Below are 15,999 nucleotides of genomic sequence, written 5' to 3'. Positions count from 1 at the left end.
AGAGAAAGACAGTAATAGCTTACTTTCTTTACCTTCTCTTCCCACACCCTCTGTTATTGTGCTTTAGATAAATAGATTTTTTTGTCCCCATTGGGAAATTTGGCTTTTTATAGAAGCACAATAAATAAATACATTTGGCAGTCCCAGTCACAATGAGGCCTTATGTAGGCATATTGCTGTTGGTATAACACTAGAATCCCTGAAGCCTACAAAAAAACTCATAATCCCAGCCCACCTGAAATTCCCTCGCACCTCCTCATCAGTGTCTTTTGTTTTGTAAATGTGTCGATCAGCACAAGCAGTAAGCAGCCTGCTATCCCATCCACCCAACCACCGCAGCTTTAGTCGTACACAAAGTTCAGCCAGATTAAGTCTGTTTATCTGGGTATGAGGTGCCTTGAATTGTATAGGGTAAATAAAATATTGTTATTTGGAACACATGCATTTCATGTGTGTTCCATGTCTACAATGATCAGTGTAAATGTAGGATGACAGGAAACACAAGAAATGTTGAACACATAACTAAAACAAAAGCTTTTTCATGCTCTACTAATAATTGTCGAAATACTGATGTGAAGTGTATAATGTGTAAAGACTGAAGTCCAAATATCAAATAAACACTTTAACAAGACACAGATATAACAAAAGAAGTGATCTTTTTTCAAGAATTTAACCAAAGTAAAAGAAATTGGGATAGGGTGTGACACACACACCCACATATGTGTCTTCTTGGCTGGTGTAGAGGTCAGAACTGCTGTCTCCAAGTTGAGAGGTGATGGGTTCAAACCTGGAGCTTTCATCCATTGGCTAATTTGAGTAGTAAGCAGCTATTTATTACTACTATTATTGAATAAAAACATACATTTGATTTATTTGAGTCTGTAACAGCTGGTGTAAATTTATGGTACTTTTAAAAGTTAGCTTTTTTTTTTAAATTCAGTTTTATTCTCTTAGTCATGTTTATGCTCCCCCATATTTGACACTGTTAATTTTCAAATAAAGACATGTTATAACAGAGGTGAACTCAGATGAGGATGAGGATTCTACATTGGAGAAAGAGAACAGAAGCCCTTCCCGTAAGAAACGTCCAGTCACACATAAGAATACTGCAGCTGCAACAGGCATAAAGGCGACAGATGGCACCGTTTTTATGCAGGAAGAGGTTGGGCATCATCCTTCCAGTGAATCTGCCATATAAATGTTTTTATATAAAGACCATCAAAATATTATCACAAACAGAACTTGGCAAGCTGTGTAAGCCCTGCTGTTTCGTTGAAGGATATGTGTGTGGCAGATTCACTGGCAAGATGACGCCTGGTGCAATTGTTCTTATGTGTTCTTTTGTTTTGTTCCTGCCACGGAACACACATGAAATGTATGTATTTCAAATACTGATATATTATTGTCCTATACAATTCCAGGCACCTCACTCCCAGATAAACAGACCTTAGCTCTGAGAATTTTTTGTCTGACTGCAGCTGCCTCGGTGGGGGATGGGATAGCAGGCTGTTTACCTGTGCCCAATTGACACATTTGCCAAGCAAAGACTCTTTATCAGTGGGCAATTAATGCAGTGATAAGGAGATGCAAGGGAAATTAAGGTGGCCCGGCATTATGAATATTTTCGCAAGCTGCAGGGATTCTAGTGTTAAAAAAAGTTATTCGCCTTTATGAACTCTCCACCAACAGCAAAGAACTCACAAGAATGCACATTTCTGCGGCTCATTCACAGGTAACAATTGCATATGCAATGTTTGATTCTACTTATATCACAGAGCAGGAGCACAAACTAATAAATGACCTACAAATGACAGCACACTGCAAGACACCAATAGCACCATGATAAAGTCGAACAATGCACCTCATTCAATTTTGGCAAATGGTGATGCAGCCCTCCTCTTTGGCACACCCCCTGAAAGGCCATCTCCAGGATGGGCACAGCTGTACTTGCATAGGGCCGCAACATAATAAGATATGCAAAAAGTGAAGGGGCCTGAACATTTTTTTTTTTTTTTTTTTTACTATGGGGATTCTCTCCCCTGCTCGCTTCGCTCGCCAACCCCCGTTTTTGTTTTTCCAGATACACACTTTTAAGATTTCTTTTTTCTTTGAATTGTTGCTATTTCATTAGTTTCACTTTTATTTCAGAACTTCTGTAAAAACAATATTTGGAATCTTTCGAGTCCCAATGTGCTGAATCTTTTTAATGAGGTCAGTGAGACATGTATTTAATGGCTTTGTACCATAATTCAGGATAGCTCTCTCTGTTTGGAATTTCAGCACAGACAAACGATCTTCATCATCAGCAGTTAATCATTTTTTTTTGCAAAGTAACCAATAAATGTATGTGAGCTAAACTCCGTTTTTGAAATTCTCGTGACTTAAACTTCAAAGCCTTACAATATTTACATACTTCTGACATATCACCTTTGTCCATATATTCAATCTCTATTTGCCTTTTCCTTATTTCTCAGAGTAATAATTTCTCTTTCTTTGCGCTAATGCAATGTTTACTTTCTTTTTTTTTGACACTGTCCCTTTTTTCTGCTTTCATATTCTGTATCTTGCTCTGCATGTGTTTTGCGCCTACGTTTTTTTTTAGTCTTTTGAATTCCAGTTTTCATTATCTGTAACCTGCTCTGCATGTGTATAGCACAAATGTCCTGATTGGATGTGTTTTTTTTCAGTTCCACTTGTTCGGGGCTGATAATTACTTTTCTTATTTTCTGAATTTGCACCTAGATTATTCTTTTTCTTTTTTGTCTCTCCAACGCTTTTCAGTCTCTTTTCTCCACGCTGCTTTCTTCTTCGCTTTGTTGTCTACGTTTCATTTATAACATATTGTCCTTATTACGCTTTATATGCGCTGAGAGCCCTGGACATGTGTGTGCTCAAAGCCAAAACACGTCTGAGTGTGTTGCTGGCTGCCCCAACTCTTATTTATTTGTAAGTAGGACGTGTCTTGCAAGAATCTCATGTTCTACATCATCGCAAGACGGTCCTGGGTCAATCTCTTGGCAAAAAGTCTTATGTTTCAGGTCCCCGCGACACGCTCCATAGCCAATCTCTCTAGTCTCGCGGGTCTTTTAAGTGTCTTTCATGATCTTAATGTGAATATCACGTATCATAGCCGTATTGTTTCTCTACAGGATTTTTTTTTATAATAGAGAGATATCATTTACAGAGTAAGTGGCTTTTGAATGTTATGTTAAACTGAAACATTGTAATGTCATGCTTGGCTGGGGCAGAGCAAAGTCCTACAGGCAGCCTTCAGTAGAGGTCCTGCATATGCCAGCGTTGAAACACAGATGTGGCTACCGAGTGGTACACCCCATGTAAGTGCTGCATACTCCAGAAGAAGAGTAGGTAGAGGCAACAGCATGAAGAAGAGTTAGATATACAGTACATACAGTGATGTATGGGGCCGTGCTTTTGCTTTCTAGAGCCAGTTCAGTAACAGAGATAACATTCACACAGACATTAGTCAAACAAAAGCACTATCAGCTGCCTTCATGAATCAGTCCCATATTTCACACTAACAAAAACCTTTATAAGTGATTGATTGCCTGATGCAAGCGTCCTTTACAAACGAATGTCAAGTCAAGCAAAATGACACCTTCTATTGGCTAACTACAAAGATTAAAATATGCAAGCTTTCGAAGCAACTCGGGACCCTTCTTCAGGCAAGATGTTGATTACATATTGTAATCTTTTTAGTTAGCCAATAAAAGGTTTCATTTTGCTTGACTTCTCACTACATCCATAATGGCTAACACGGTACAACACCCTAATACCACAGAAGAATGTAAAGAAATGCTACTCGGGCTCCTTTATACCAACAGCAATAAGTCTGCATAATTCCATTATTATGACGGCCAAGTCATACATTTTTCTTTCTTTTTAATTTACTTCTTTGTTCAGACCAAAGTGTATGTGTGTATATTCATTCATTTATGTATTTACTGACTTACATACTTACCTATTTATGTACTTATTTATTTAAAGAGTCTGCATGAAAAGCCAAATAAAGTTCTATTTTCTTTTTACCTGTCTGAGGTGCTGGTCTCTTGGGGTGCATCATGCAGCCCAAATCTATGGGGGACAGCTCTCAGGAGGATACCTTTGAATTCTTTTAATTTCAGGAAGTCACAAGTGACTTTAATTCCTTTAAAAAATAATTAAGTTTGGTTTTTTTTAGGAGTCCAAGGACTGTTTCTACAAGTTGAAGAATAAAGAGTCATTTTAAAGAAATGTTATAATTTTATTTGTGAAACTCTGGACCTGATATGTGATAATATACAGTAATGTTATACAGTGCATATATAGGTTTATTGGATCATTATTAAGAGAGAGTTTTTCAACTGTTTTTAATGTGATGTGTATTTTTGTGTCTGAATGCCAGTCTATGAAAGTGATCACTCAAAAACAAATCACACAGTCTAAGTAAAGCCTGTCAGTTATTGGTGATGTACACCTTTAGTCCTTGTTAATTTTGCATTTAGATATAAAATAACAACCCATCCGTTCATTTCTGCACCACAATAATCCAATTCATGGTTGCCATGGATCAGAACCTATAGCAGCAATATTGAGAGCAAAGCAGGAACCCAGCACTGTATGGTTAAAGGCCATTGTAGGACTACAATAACATTATATTTTATAACTTTGTACAAGAAGTGAAAAGCTGAAAAATTAAACTTTAAACAAACAATGCTTTTTTTATGGTCCCCGAAATAGCTGTATTTTAACATTATTTACCTTTTTTTGTTCAAACAAAAACAGAGATACAAAGTTAAGATAAGTATAAGGTGCTGGTTAAGTCTTTGCTTTTGCTAATGTAGCTATAATCTCCGCTCAGCATGTCTTCCGCGCATAAATGTACTTCAAGTATACCCCCTACAGAGAGCAAACTGGGCTTCTCTTGCATGATGTAGTGCTCACTGTCAGAGCCCAAAGATAATAAAGTTTCCCATTGAGCTACAAAGGATAATGTCTGAGTCACTGAATGCCTTTTCTTACCTTGATGCCTTGATTTTAATAAGAACAGGCACTACTATGTTCAAAAACGTCATCTTAAATAATGTAGTTTAATCCTCCACTATTTCATGCCCCTCTGTGTTTTAATCTATTTACATTTTCATTGAGCAGAATGAAAAATTGTGCATATGTTAAAACCTAGAAAAACATTCAGGAATTAACCTATGGTAGAGAAATAAAACTTAAGATACTTACTTAAAAACCATTGGTCTAATTAAATACAAAAATATAAACCATTGTGGTACATAGGGCAGTGCCACTGCTTCATCCTGGGTTCAATCGCTGCAATGTGTGGAATTTGCACATCACCCACATGTCTGCACGGGTTTTTCTCTGGGTATTTTAGCTTTCCCAAAAACATTCTGCTTAGTTGGAGAGCATTCATCCTCTGCAATCCTAAAATAGGCTATTTGAGTTCTGAATGTTATGTTAAACTGAAACATTGTGAAGTCATGCTTGGCTGGGGCAGAGCAAAGTCCTATAGACAGCCTTCATTTGAGATCCTGCATATGCCAGCATGCAAACACAGATTTGGCAACCCGGTGGTACACGCCTTGCAAGTGCTGCATGCTCCGGAAGGACAGTAGGTAGGGGCAACAGCATGAAAAAGTGAGAAAAGTACCATGAAGGGAGTGTGTAATGCCCTCAGGAAACTACAAGACAAGTAACCAGTCACTGGCAGGGAATGACTCATTAACGGCAGGCAAGAAAGCACAGTATGGTTGATAGCTACATCTACAGTACTTATATAATATGCTACCGGCTGTCTGTTTGTCTGTCCAGGATTTTAAATCACTTGTAGCTCGCAAACCGTTTGACCTATTGACCTGAAATTTAGTACACATATACTACGTGACCTCTACTGTCAGCTTTTGGGGTGATGAGTTTTATTCCTCTTTTTATTTTTATTTTATTTTATTGTAGAATCAACTCTCTGCAGTGAGGCCGTGTGGCGCATGCGTACGGGCGCCATTCTTATCTCTACCACCTTCACCGCACTTCTCCTAACTCTTCATATCTTAAGTTATTTTTGAGGCAGATTGAACACTTAAGTGCCAGCTTAAGTGAAAAATTAAGAAAAATATACTAAGTCATTGCAACACAAAAACTGACTTAATCAGTTTTAACGTGAAAAGATGCCGATGGAAGAAGAGAAGAAGCGGGCCGGTAGAGTGGAGAAAACAAGAGCTGCTCACGAAGCAGCAAGCGCATCAACCTCTGAGCAGACGAACGCTAAATGTACAGAGAAAGAGAATGAAAACTATAAGTCAAGTGTATTCACTGCATGTTACTGGTAAGATTCTAATATGTTTGACATTCAGTCCAAGAGACCATTCAGTCCAAAGTTGTTTGGTTAGATGGAGACTTTGGTGAGCAAATGGAAAAACACCCCAGTGGACTGACCGGGATTCAACACCTGCATAGTCTTGCCCAGAAGAACAACACCTTTTGTTTTTTTAATTCACTTTTTATGTACTTTAATTTGACAATTTTTATTTTACTTTTTTGACTCTTTGGTATTTTTCTGAGTGTGGGAGGCTGCCAAAAGTTCCACCTTTCATCACAACATACATCAACCTTTCTCTAAGACTCTCAGGTAATTTACAGGTTAACAAATTAAGTATTCCAGTTGTTCTTCAGATGAACACAGTTACACCACACAATAGGTAGCACAACTAGTAATACTCTGCCTTAACAGACAGGAATTAGGAACCCTGGCTTCACCAAACCATGCATGCGTGATGTGTGATGCCATCGTGGACAGCTTATATAAAATGGTCTTCAGGGTGCCTAGACTTGTGTAAATTAATTATATACTTTGTGAGAGACTTGAATGCTAGAGAAGATTAAATTACTTCTGAATCTGGTTTCAACTTTACTTTATTTATTGACTTTGAGTTTATACATCTTGAACTGCAGTCATCAATCTCTGTTCTTGTTGTATTTATTTTTTACATTTTTCCTGCTGATCCTATATTGGAATAACTAGTTTAGAATACAAAGCAAATAATTATTAATGTAATTTAGCAGCTACTTTATAAGATTTGTCAACATCTGGTTCTTCGGTTCTTTTAATGTAGACAACATGGACATCAGTGAATGATGGCAAACACCAAATTTCTGATCAGAAAACTGGAAATGCTTTTTTTTTTTTTTTTTTTTTTTTTTTTAAATATTTTTATTTTATTAATTTTCATTGTAATCATTCCATACAAACAGATCAATTTATAACCCAACAAATTTGAAGACAAATCAAACCCCACCCCTGAGAAGGAGAGCTTAGCTAAAGGAAAATTGCTTTAAGCTTTTTAATAAGGCAACATTAGACAAAAGAAGGGGAGAAGTAAATATCTATATAAATAAGAGATGGAGAAGGGAGTTAAATGCAATAATAGTCAATTCTCTTATTCTAAAATAATATTGATTAAATCCTGCCAAGTTTTGAAAAAATTTTGTACAGATCCTCTAACTGAAAATTTGATTTTTTCCAATTTCAAATAATATAAAACATCAGTTTCCCACTGACTTATAAGAGGAGAATTAGGATTCTTCCAATTTAACAAAATAAGTCTGCGTGCCAAAAGTGTAGTGAATGCAATCACCGTTTGCTTGTCCTTCTCCAATTCAAGTCCATCTGGAAGGACACCAAACACAGCTGTTAGTGGGTTAGGAGGGATTGTGATACTAAGGCTGTCTGAGAGGCACTTAAAAATTTTTGTCCAAAATGATGTTAGTTTGGTGCAGGCCCAGAACATGTGACCCAGTGAGGCAGGAGCTTGGTTGCAGCGCTCGCAGGTTGGATCCTGGCCTGGAAACATTTTGGACAGTTTTAAGCGAGACAGATGAGCTCGCTATATAATTTTTAGTTGAATAATTCTATGCTTTGCGCATATAGAACTCGAGTGAATTCTCTGCTTTGCTACCTTCCACTCCTTTTCTGATATATTGATTAAGAGATCTTCTTCCCAATGTCCTCTTGGATCTTTGAAAGGTAGGGACTCTAATAAGATTTTATATATTGCGGAAATAGTGTTTGTTTCCTCGGAACTGAGCAGTATTTTTTCCAGCATTGTGGAGGGTGCAAGGTGGGGGAAATCGGGTAATTTCTGTTTAACAAAATTTCTAATTTGAAGATAGTAAAAGAAATGTGTAGCTGGGAGGTTAAATTTTGAACGTAATTGTTCAAAAGATGTAAATATGTTGTCTATATAAAGATCTCTGAGCATTTTAATCCCAAAACTTTTCCAGGTATTAAAAACTGGATATACTTGCGAAGGTTGAAAGAGGTGGTTCCCTTGCAGAGGTGCCACTGATAAAAGATTTTCCATCTTAAAATGCTTCCTAATTTGGTTCCATATTCTGAGTGAGTAAAGCACAATTGGGTTATTAGTATATTTGCGATAACTTTCATTTATTGGAGAGCAGAGAAGGGAATATAAAGAAGTACTACAGGATTTTACTTCTATTGCAGACCAAGCCTGTGTATGTGCATTTATTTGTGTCCAGGTTTTTATGGCTTGTATGTTTGCTGCCCAGTAATAAAACTGAAAATTAGGTAAAGCCATGCCACCTTCTGCCTGAGGTCTTTGTAGGGTCGCTCTTCGGATACGTGGGTGTTTTGAGTTCCAAATGAATGAGGTTATTATTGAATCTAACTGTTTAAAAAACGATTTATTGATATATATTGAAATGTTTTGAAATAAAAAGAGAAGTTTAGGAAGGATATTCATCTTAACAATGTTAATTCTTCCGGCTAGAGTGAGATGAAGGGTTGACCATCTGTGCAAGTCTTGCTTAATTTTTTCCATACAGACGCCAAAATTTTGTTGATAAAGAGCTTTATGTTTACTTGTGATATTTACCCCTAGGTATTTAAACTGATCTGCTATGGTAAAAGGTAGGGTGTATAATTTATTATTATATGCTTGTGAGTTCACTGGAAAGAGTATACTTTTATTCAGATTAATTCTAAGACCAGATATCTTTTGAAATTCTGTTAGTGCTGTTAAAACAGCAGGGACAGTGTTTTCTGGGTCCGATATATATAAGACCATATCATCAGAAATTTTCTGTTCCAGTCCTTCTCTGACAATCCCCTTTATCTGGTGAGAATTTCGGCAGTGAACCGCCAGTGGTTCAATAGCGATTGCAAACAACAGTGGTGACAAGGGACATCCTTGTCTGGTACCACGTTCTAGTTTAAAGTAGTCTGAGCAAATTTTATTAATACAAACTGAAGCTTCTGGACTGGTATACAGTAGTTTAATCCAAGCACAAATATTCGGGCCAAACCCAAATTTCTCCAATGCAGTGAAAAGGTAATTCCATTCGATCATGTCAAATGCCTTTTCTGCGTCTAATGATAGTAATATCTCTGGGGTGTTTGATTTTGCTGGTGAATATATAACATTAAACAAGCGTCGGAGATTTGAAGATAGATGTCGGCCTTTAATAAATCCAGTTTGATCTTGTGATATTACCGAGGGCAGCACTTTCTCCATCCTTCTAGCTAGGATTTTTGAGAGTATCTTAACATCATTATTCAGGAGTGAAATTGGTCTATATGATGCACATTGTAACAAGTCCTTATTTTGTTTAGGAAAGACGGTGATTAATGCTTGTCGAAATGTTTGAGGTAGTATTTGGTGATCTTTAGCTTCTGTAAATGTTACCAATAAGAGTGGAGCTAGCTGAGTGGAGAATTTCTTATAAAACTCTACGGGGTAACCATCAGGACCTGATGATTTCCCGCTCTGTAGTGACTTTATAGCGTCTAGTAATTCTGTTAGCGTTAGAGGTTTATCTAGCTCCTCAGCACTTAAAGCATCTATTTGTGGTATTTGTGAATTATCCAGAAATGCATTAGATTGCGTGTTGTCTTCTTTGGGCTCAGTGGAATATAAAGACTTATAGTAATCTCTAAATGTGTGCATTATTTTATTATGGTCGATGATTTCTTCTCCATTCTTGTTGGTGATTACTGGTATTGCATTGTGAACTTCTTGTTTATGAATTTGTTGAGCTAAAAGCTTTTTGTCCACTTCACAAAAATAAAGTGTTCAGTGAGAAAAAAAATGTGGGATTTAAATGGAATATTCCAAAAGCCCTTATTCAAAGCTGAACTTTTTTTTATATATTAGACAAAGGAGTTAAAATACCAGAAGTATTATTGTTTAATTGATTTTATACTTTTATAGTGAGTTTCTTCCCCTAATTTTTGTCAAATTACAGATGGTTAAGTCCTGGACTGCTTAGCCTTAAATAAGATGGAGCCTGAAACTGTCCATTCTGCAACATGGAAAGAGTCTGTTGATACAAAAAGCAAACTGAATACTAAGTGCTTTCATAAACAAAGAGGCATAAAGAATGAAAATGATAAATAAAAAGTATTTTTATGGAAGCAAGCTTTGGAATAATTATCCAAATGGAATAAAAAAAATAAATGTAACCTCCAGATAATCCTGACAGCATGAGTGTTTCAATGGAAACTTCCAATGAGAAAATGCTTAACAAAAAAGTGTTAGTCTGGTGAGAAGAATTTTTTTTAACATTGAGTGGAAAGAAGATCAGAAGAAATAATTCAAAAACGTATTCTTCGTAATAAAATCTAAGAGAACAGGTAAAGAAAGATAAGTGTAGCCGCGGAAGTATAAGGCGAGATCAAGCACAGGTAAAACACGTGCCGAAAGAAATCTCTCAATCCAAAAGTTCGTTTTAAAAATATTTAGTGAAAGTTAAAAGCAATCCACACAAGAATAAAGAAAAAGGTAGTTACACACGTAGAATAAAAGGCGAAAAAAAGAAAAAAATGTATCTTCTCTAAACTTAGCTTTTCTTGAGAAACTTTAGTTATTTCTGTACTTAAAAGTTCTTTACTTCTTCTTCTATACTTAAAGGTTCTTAACTTCTTATATACTTAAAGATTTTTAGCTTCTTCTTCTGTACACTTTAAGCGTATGGCACAGTACTTAAATAAGCGCTGTTTTCTTAGAGTTACTTCACACACTCAAAAGGTCCATATGCCCGTTGGCACGTGCACGTGCACGGTTTAAAACCTCGTGCCCTCTCCGCCTTACACATGGCAAGGCTGGTCACTAACTGAAGAATAACGTTTAGTCAGAGCTGTTAGAAATGGCAAGAACATACCAATTCTACTCAACTTATGGGGGTTTTAGGAACCTCCCATAGATTATGCATTGTCATCTAGTAAAATATTTATGAATCTTATATAACTATGAAATGGCTCTTACAATAAGGAAACTAAGAAAAAATAATTTTTGTTGAAAAAAGAACAAAGAACACACAAGTGGATTAGGCTTGTAAATATTAGAGAAAAGAAAGTGTAGAAAAGAGCTTAACGATTAGAGCAATGCTGATATGTGAATTTTGATTCAAATGTTTGGATTGCAGTGGAAGAGTTTCATTCTTCCTTTATTGGAACATCTCATTTAAGAAATAAAAAATAGTAAAGCTGACCAAGTTTAAGAACTTCATTTCATTTTTTATTTTTTTATGCCTTTGACATTTGTAAGTTGAGTAAAAGCAGGGCACAGATGTTGAATGTTGAAATCTGCTTGAATTACTTCCTTTAATACCTTAAAAACATGCATCATGTCACTTCTTAACCTCCATTTGTTTAAGATAGAAAAGTAACAACTTCCCTTTAAATATAGTACTGACTCACAAAGAGACAATGAGAATCTAATAAAAAATCAAAGACCTTAAAACCAAAAGCAAGTTTGTTAACCAGGAAAAGATGTTTGTTTGTTTTTGTTTTTTGATTTTTTTTTGCAAGAATTGCACACCAACACTGTTATAATCCTAATCTGATACCCCCAGAAATGCAGATGTTGACCTTTATAACATCACTCAGATGATGACATGCTCATTTCTGGAGCATTCTGGGAAGATTTCCATAGCAATCAATAACACTAAACTCTCAAAATGGCAGTGCTTGTGACTTAACAAAATTGCTTTGCAGTAAAATAGTAAAATTATTTAACTTTTACAGGAACTTTTCTAGATGAAAACAAATACCAGAACTAAATTCTTTAGATAATAAGCCCCCCAAATATACACATACTTTGTACATAACAGTTCAGGCAATTTGATTAATCAAATAAAAATACTAATTATGGCACCTTATAGCTCAAACACTGGAATCTATCTAAGAACTATGTCTTAGGACTTTCTCTAGTGCTGTTATGTCCTTTTTCTAATACAAAGACTAAAGAAGCACACAATATTTCAGATGTGGCCTTACAAGTGAGTTGTAAAGTTTAAACCTTTTTACTACTCTGGTTGAGGAGTGCATGAAAACTCTGAAGACCTTCTAGAAAAGTGTACTTTCAAGTTTCAGATACATATACTGTATTTTACTTCCCTGACAAACCTTGTATTAAATTACACTAAACATCATGGGCAAAATTTACATTCTCTCTAGTAGTACTAGGGTGTTGTACCGTGTTAGCCATTATGAATGTAGTGAAAAGTTGAGCAAAATGACACCTTTTATTGGCTAACTAAAATTAAGAAAACTAAACTGAGATTACACTATGCAAGCTTTCGAGACAACTCAGGCCCCTTCTTCAGGCAAGACGTAATTATTACATAATCATTACATCTTGCCTGAGTTGCCTTGAAAGCTTGCATATTGTAATCTTTTTAGTTAGCCAATAAGAGATGTCATTTTGCTTGACTTTTCACTACATTCTCTCTAGTAAAAATTTTTTCAGGAAGCTGTGTGGCACAGTGGTTAATGGTTTGTCCTTCAAACCCTGAGGTTGTGGGTTCAAATCCCACCACTGACACCATGTGACCCTGAGCAAGTTGCTTCACCCACCTGTACTCCAGTTGGAACAAAAAAGAAATGTAATCAATTGTACCTCAAATTTTATAAGATGCCTTGCATAAAGGTGTCAGCCAGATAAATAAATGTAAGTACCATGCTAAAGCAATTTACAACAAGGACATAAATGCAATGAACTTCAAATCTCAGACACTTCCCAGTATTGATTATGCTGTATGCTAACTAACATACACCCAAATGACTATTTTTAACTATAAATGAATTCACTCCTTATGATCCACTACCTTACGTCAACAGCTAAAAAGTGACAATGTACTAGTAAAGTACAAATCATGAACTGTCTTTCAGCCATTACAACACTGAATGATACCCTGCAAGTGGGGTCACCATTTTTAATAACATGATTACCTGGTCTAATGTCATTTGAGTTATTGAGTAGCCTTCAATCTTCAGGCTTTCCTTATTCATTTCCAGAAGACGGAACATTTCAGCGAGACCTCCTTCTTTCTTGGGTACCTGATACTCCAGCAGTCCTCTGTGTTGTTCCTGGAATATTCACAAATGTAAGAATTAGACTCCATTTGCCTAACAAGGAGGTCACAACACTTGGTTTGTGGTTTGAAGACTACGTTAAGACTCTGCTTTGTTTTTCCCCACTTATCGATGCTTATAAATGAATTCAAAGACTTTTAAATAAAATGTAACAGGTGTATACTTATTTTACTTCATATCTAACAAAAGATCTACAGTAACACAATTACCCCTTTCACATAAATCAAAAAGTAAAGGCAATTTGAGAAATTATGTGGTAACCGCAATGGATAGAAGCTAACATATTATAACACATTCACAGTGGCTTATGGGCAGTTCAATCACGCACTGTGCACCACTCTGTCATTAGTCTTAGTTGAAGCCAAGGTCAAAGGAATGTATATGCTCCACTGCAGGACTGCACCATTGTTGAACAACATGCTATAGTGAGATTTCTTTGGGCAGAGGGAGTGAAACCTGCTGAAAATCACCAAATGATGTTGGCTCAGTGTGGAAGTAACTGGAAATGTAACTGACAAAGCTCATTCTAGTCGACCAATAACATCAAGCACACATGCCCTCATCAACATGGCGAATGCTTTCAACAGAGAAGACCAACGGATTACATTGTCCGCTGTTGCTGCACATTTGGATATTGGCTAGGGATCTACATATCCCATAGTGCAAGATGACTTGGGAGGGTATCATGAAGTTTGAGCAAGATGAGTACTCAAACAGCTTACTTATCTGAACAAGCAACAGCGAGTGGAGATTGTGACCCGATTCCTAAAACATTATGAACATTAGAGTATTTTGGGGTGGATTATCACCAGAGGTGAGACATGGCTCCATTGCTATCATGAAGTTTGAGCAAGATGAGTACTCAAACAGCTTACTTATCTGAACAAGCAACAGCGAGTGGAGGTTGTGACCCGATTCCTAAAACATTATGAAGATTAGAGTATTTTGGGGTGGATTATCACCAGAGGTGCCACATGGCTCCATTGCTATCATGAAGTTTGAGCAAGATGAGTACTCAAACAGCTTACTTATCTGAACAAGCAACAGTGAGTGGAGATTGTGACCCGATTCCTAAAACATTATGAACATTAGAGTATTTTGGGGTGGATTATCATCAGAGGTGAGACATGGCTCCATTGCTGTGAACAGGAAAGCAAGAGACAAAGTGTGCAGTGGAAACATCTTCTTCAGTAAAGAAGAAATTCAAACGACAGTCCTCCACCAATAAAATCATGATAACCTTATTTTGGCACATGAAGATTCCTATTCTGCCACATTTTAAGGAACATGTTCAATGAGTGGCCAGTGCAGCGTACTATGATATGGTTAGAGAGAAACTGAAACCTACAGTTTGCAGTAAAAGAAAAGGAATGCTGATTTCAAACTCTGAGGTTGTAGGCTCAAATCCCGCTGCCGACACTGTGTGACCACGAGCAAGTCACTTGACCTGTCAGTGCTCCCATTGGAAAACCAAAGGAAATGTAACCAATTGTACCATAAAAGTTTACCTTTATACTAGGGAATCCTGTTGCATCCGCATTGCCATCACAGAATGATGACAAGAAACTGGATGCATCAGTAAAAGCTGAAATGGCAGTGTTTCAGAGCAATGGCACGCGCAGGCATTGTTTAGAACAAGTCTATCAGTATCTGATGACTGTGCCGCCTACTTCAGTGGAGGCAGAGCGTGCTTTCTCAGCGGCTGGTGTACTCTGCACGAAGGTGCGCTCTCGCATGGATGACTGCACACTGGACACGTTGTGCTTTCTACGCTCTTATTACCGCAACTAAAGATACATGTACTTATATGACAGCATGAACTGCTTGTAGATAAGGTTAGTCTTTTATTTGTGTCAACATATTGCAGTAGTTTTATTAAAAATAAGTGTCAGTCGTTCTAAAACCATTCACATGTGAGATGCCTGTGAACTGTGTCATCCCCAGGAGCCCGGGATTCCCGGGAATGACATGTGGGATTCCTGAGTTCCCGGGAATGGATAAACCCGTCCAGGAATGGATTCCCTACTTTATACATTTTTAAGCTGAAACTATTGACACGATAGAATTGTAGTTTAGTTTCCACAAAGTTTCTAGAGACATACAGAAGTGTGCAAGAGCATGTTTGACATGGTGGTACATATTTGTTAAAGGTACCTGCGTGCTATTCAGCATAATTTATGAAGTACAATAAGATAAATACAAAAGATAGTATAGTATGTGGGCAGGAAGTGTGATGTAGTGGTTAAAGCTTTGGACCTCAAACCCTGAGGTTGTGGGTTCACATCCCACTACTGACACTGTGTGACCCTGAGCAAGTCACTTGACCTTCCTGTGCTCCAATTGAAAAACCAAAGGAAATGTAATCAATTGTAAGCCACCTAAGCATCAGCCAAATAAGTAAATGTAAAAACAGTCTTGCTCCTCCGTGACAATGCACATTCCCATGCAGCAGTTGCAACAGTGGAGGCAATGCAATAGCTCTGGTATGAATGTCCTCCACACTCCCCATCTAATACTATGCAACCATCACATTTCAGTCCACTTAAAGAGGCTGTACATGAAGGCTGTAGCAGACGACAGGGGACCTTGCCCCACCGAAA

The 15,999-nt window shown here is 37.0% G+C and overlaps 1 protein-coding gene across 1 annotated transcript in view; it reads right to left on the bottom strand.

The window, feature by feature from the left end:
- Positions 1 to 15,999, bottom strand: part of LOC114663796 (ATP-binding cassette sub-family A member 13-like) — a 488,511-nt gene that overhangs the window by 28,004 nt on the left and 444,508 nt on the right. The window contains exon 43 of the mRNA XM_028817717.2: positions 13,256 to 13,393. Within this exon, the coding sequence (XP_028673550.2) occupies positions 13,256 to 13,393 (138 nt within the window). The remainder of the gene's footprint in view (positions 1 to 13,255; positions 13,394 to 15,999) is intronic.

This window comes from Erpetoichthys calabaricus, chromosome 13 (genome assembly GCF_900747795.2).
Source record: "Erpetoichthys calabaricus chromosome 13, fErpCal1.3, whole genome shotgun sequence".
Taxonomy (NCBI): Eukaryota; Metazoa; Chordata; class Cladistia; order Polypteriformes; family Polypteridae; genus Erpetoichthys; species Erpetoichthys calabaricus.
Note: the sequence above shows the minus strand (reverse complement) of the source record. Positions and strands in the feature narration are given on the sequence as shown.